The sequence below is a fragment of the Chrysochloris asiatica genome, unplaced genomic scaffold (assembly GCF_000296735.1).
Source record: "Chrysochloris asiatica unplaced genomic scaffold, ChrAsi1.0 scaffold00296, whole genome shotgun sequence".
NCBI classification, from domain to species: domain Eukaryota; kingdom Metazoa; phylum Chordata; class Mammalia; order Afrosoricida; family Chrysochloridae; genus Chrysochloris; species Chrysochloris asiatica.
Window position 1 is genome coordinate 227,206 of NW_006408814.1, and position 3,932 is coordinate 231,137.

The 3,932-nt window shown below is 40.3% G+C and overlaps 1 protein-coding gene across 1 annotated transcript in view; it reads right to left on the bottom strand.

The window, feature by feature from the left end:
- Positions 1–2,362: 2,362 nt before the first annotated feature.
- Positions 2,363–3,932, bottom strand: part of MROH8 (maestro heat-like repeat family member 8) — a 168,115-nt gene continuing 166,545 nt past the window's right edge. Inside the window, exons 19-21 of the mRNA XM_006874735.1 lie at positions 3,165–3,264; positions 2,797–2,862; positions 2,363–2,442 (exon numbers count right to left, since the gene is read on the bottom strand). Of these exons, the coding sequence (XP_006874797.1) occupies positions 2,363–2,442; positions 2,797–2,862; positions 3,165–3,264 (246 nt within the window). The remainder of the gene's footprint in view (positions 2,443–2,796; positions 2,863–3,164; positions 3,265–3,932) is intronic.

Sequence of the window (3,932 nt, forward strand, 5' to 3'; positions counted from 1 at the left end):
CAGTCATTGAAGCCACGTCAAGTGGGTATTATCTGCAAGTGTGGGTGTTCTTGTGCATATGCCCTCTCATCTTATCAACTGGACGTTTCACTCTTCACTCTAGTCCTCTATGGCTACGTCACAGTCTTCCCACACTGCTGGCCAACCAGGTCTCCACCCAGGTTCACAGAAGTCTATTGAACATTGTAGGGCTTAGCTCACCACTTCATTGCTGTTTTTCACTCACTTCCCCTTATTGGTGTCAAGCGTGGTCAACAATCAGAGCATGTATTCCCATTGAGTCTTAGTCTTGGAAGAGGGTTTGCCCTGAGGGAACCTGACCGCTTGCCTTGATGTTTCCTGGGAGAGCAACCTCCTTGTTCTTGTAGTAATCAGTCAGACTGCTGTTATTGTTTTGTATTTTTCCTGTTGGTCTTTCTTTCAAGAAGTATCTTCTGTTCTTCAAGCAGCAACAGGCTAGTCTGCTTGGCCTTTCAAGTGGAAATTTCCCACCTCAGATGATTCTGGATGGGGTTTAGGACTCCACCTATGGTCTTATGTAATGCAGAGGCTCGCAGGAAGCCTCCTTCACTGGGCACATTATAGCCCCATTTTAGGTATTCCAATGGTATTCAATTCCAGAGGACGAACTTACAAGCTTTCTTTGGTGATATTTCTGGCTATTCCTTTCTCTCCCCCTCAAGTGTCTATTTTAGAATGGTATGCAAGGGAAACCAAGATTCAAAAAACAGCCAAGCATCTTAACATTATTTCCCCCTCTTGCCTATTCCAACCATGTCTCAATCCTTGTATCCCAGAGCCCTGTTGTTCCAAGGTTGTGCATCATTATTTACCTCTGTCCCACTTAACCCATGCAAACCTGCCTAATTGTTTTCCCATCCACCTTATTCTTCCATTCCTCTCCCCCTTCTTGTGTATTGCCCCCCTCCCTAGCACCCAAACTATCCTGTGTCTATTTCCTACCCTTTTTGCTTCACCTTTCCTTCCCTCCCCTCCCCCAAATCTCCACATCCCGCTAACCAGAAAAGAATCCCTCCACCCTTTAGTATGTGTTCTTTTTCTTAGTCTTTTACGGTAGTGGTCCTATGCAGTATTTCTCCTCTTGTGACTGACTAATTTCACTCAGCATAATGGTCATCCATGTTATGTGATAGCTTACAGTTTCCTTGTTCTTCAAGGTAGCATAATATTCCATTGTGTGTATGTACCACAGTTTGTTTGACGGGCACTTAAGCTGTCTCCATCTTTTTGCTATTGTAAATAGTGTTGCTATGAACATTTGTGTGCATATATCTACTCATGATATGGCTTGTATTTTTTGTGGGTAAATACCAAATAGAGGAATTTCTGGATCCTAAGGTATTTCTATTTCCAAACTTCTGAGGAAGCGCCATATTGCTTTCCATATATGTAAAAATGAATACATAGAAAAAAGATAAGAAAGGTAATACTCACAAACTAATAATGGTTAGCTGTAGGTAGTAGGATTTTGGGTTAACCTGATTTTCTTCTGTTATTGACATGTATTGTCAAACTTTTCTACATGGTACAATAAGAAAATATAATAATGGAAAGATTTACGAAGGCCATCAATGAAAAAACAGGGACAAATGTGAGGGTTCTAATGCAGAAAATACACAGACTAGCAAACATTTTGAAAACTACACAAACAAAAGTAGACAAAATAGATGAGTGGGTCATACTAAAAATATAAGACTTATGTGCATCAAAAGACTTCACCAAAAGAGCTGTAGGTCTGGTATATGAATGTTTCCTTCATGAGATCCCCCTCCCTTCTCACCAGAGCTTTCCCTACCTCACTCTCCTGGCTGTAGCCCGGAACTGGAAACTCCTCTACAACATTGTCTTTTGATTATTGAGAATTATCTTCAGTAAATTTCTGAATATTTTTTATTAGCCCTGAGGACAAACTGTCTTCCTGATAGATTGGGCTGGCAGAGGGTGTGAAGTGCATAATCTTTCTTAAATAAGCTTTAGGTTCTAGTTTTTAAAAATATTTAATATTTTTAAAATAGTATACTGTTTAGGGTTTCAAAGTGACTCTCAAGGTATATACGAATACTTGAATTGTGAGATTTAGCATCTCATGGACTTTTTCTAATTGTAGGCCTAATTACGTGGAAATAAATAACTTTAAGTGCCAAATCTGAAAAGCTGCATAATCACAGAAGTTTGTCACTTGCTCACAATTGATAAACCACTTGCCTAGTGGTTGCTTTCTCTGATTATTAAACATCGATTACCACCTTATAGGAAAACTGCTTATAGAAAACAGCAGTACAGTCTGTGGTACTTGGGAGGTAAAATCATAATTTATTAGATAGTATTTCCAGGTAATATCTTATTCTTGACAATGTTCAGGAACTGTCTCTGAAACATTCATCAAAGCTAGTTTCCAGACAAATACGCTAATATTCTTTCCTAAAAGCAAAAACTAAGCTGGGATAGGTCAGTCATTCAACTGAAGTCACCAAGGGCTTTGTTGTTGAGTGCCTTCGAGTCAGTTCCAACCCATAGCAACCATGTATAGGGTTTCCAAGGAGCTGTTGGTGAGCTTGAATTGCTGACCTTGTGGTTCAAACCAGGTTTGCAGGTCAGTGCATTAACCCACAGCACTACACCAAAGGCTTTATTACTGCAACATTCAGACGTCTGGATCCCAGTGTCTCAGCTCTGTCACAATGAATTAAAGCAACCGTACCCACAGTTCTTGCCTCAGAAGACTTCCAAGATACAGGTCCACCCCCAAACCAAGGGCTGCTAGCACTTACTTACCATCCTCTATCCAGTCAGTACCCTTCATCCTGAGCTCACTGTGATCCATGTACTTGGATAAGAGCCCTAAATGCAGAATAAAGTCAGTGAGTCTGTGTTTGGCTTCTGTTCTTGGAAATTAATAACTTAACAGTTTTATTGTTAGAAAATCTATGCAGTTGGCAGGCTTAAGTCTTTTAATAATCAGGCAGATTTTAAAAACTGGACTTCCAAGTATCAAGTAGTTACAGATACGTCGTAACATGACTCCTTTCTCCTAAAGGTATTTTCAAGAGCATCTTCACAAAGAATGTGGGGATACTCAACAGCACAATTTGGGAGAGTGTAGGATACAACTGACTGCAGAAATGAAATAAATTTCTTTGTACCTACAAAGAGTGTTGCTGCTCTTCTGATAGGAAGTTTTGCATTCTTGAAGTACATCAATGTTTGGGCTAGTATGTTAACCTTTCCCTTGCATTTTTTTTCCTAAAGTGGAGGGAAAAAACGGAGTATAAAGTCATGAAGTAGCAGCATGACCTTTATCAGCCTAAGCATAGCTTTCAGAGTCAGGGACTACATCACAATATAGAATATAGTGCTTGAAAGAACTATGGTTATTAATGAATATCATGCCACAACAAGAAGTCTCTGTTGTTGCTGTTAAGTGCTGTCCAGTTGGTTCCAACTCATAGCAACTCTATGCACAACAGAACGAAACACTGCCCGGTCCTGTGCCATCCTGACCAATATTGGTATATTAGAGCCCACTGCTGCTGCCACTATGTCAATCCATCTCATTGGGGGTCTTCGTCCTTTTCAGTGACCCTCCATTTTATCAAGAATGATGTCCTTCTCCAGGCACTGGTCCCTAGACCTAGTTAAATGCTCTGAATATACTTAGCTCTCACCCATTCATGCTGCATAATGTGCCCGTAAAGCTGCTAAAGTAATCTTCGCTTCTCTATCTAACCTTCTCTGTTCTCCATGTTTCACCTTATGCTCTGCCTCCTATTAGCCCCTTCCATACTAGTCTCTCCTATCTCACCTAACCCTGCTTGAGTGCTTCACAGGTACTCTTCTGTTGGTACATATTTCTCACCATGTTTCTATTTCATTTTCTAGGGATGTTTTATTTTGTATACAATTGCTGGCGG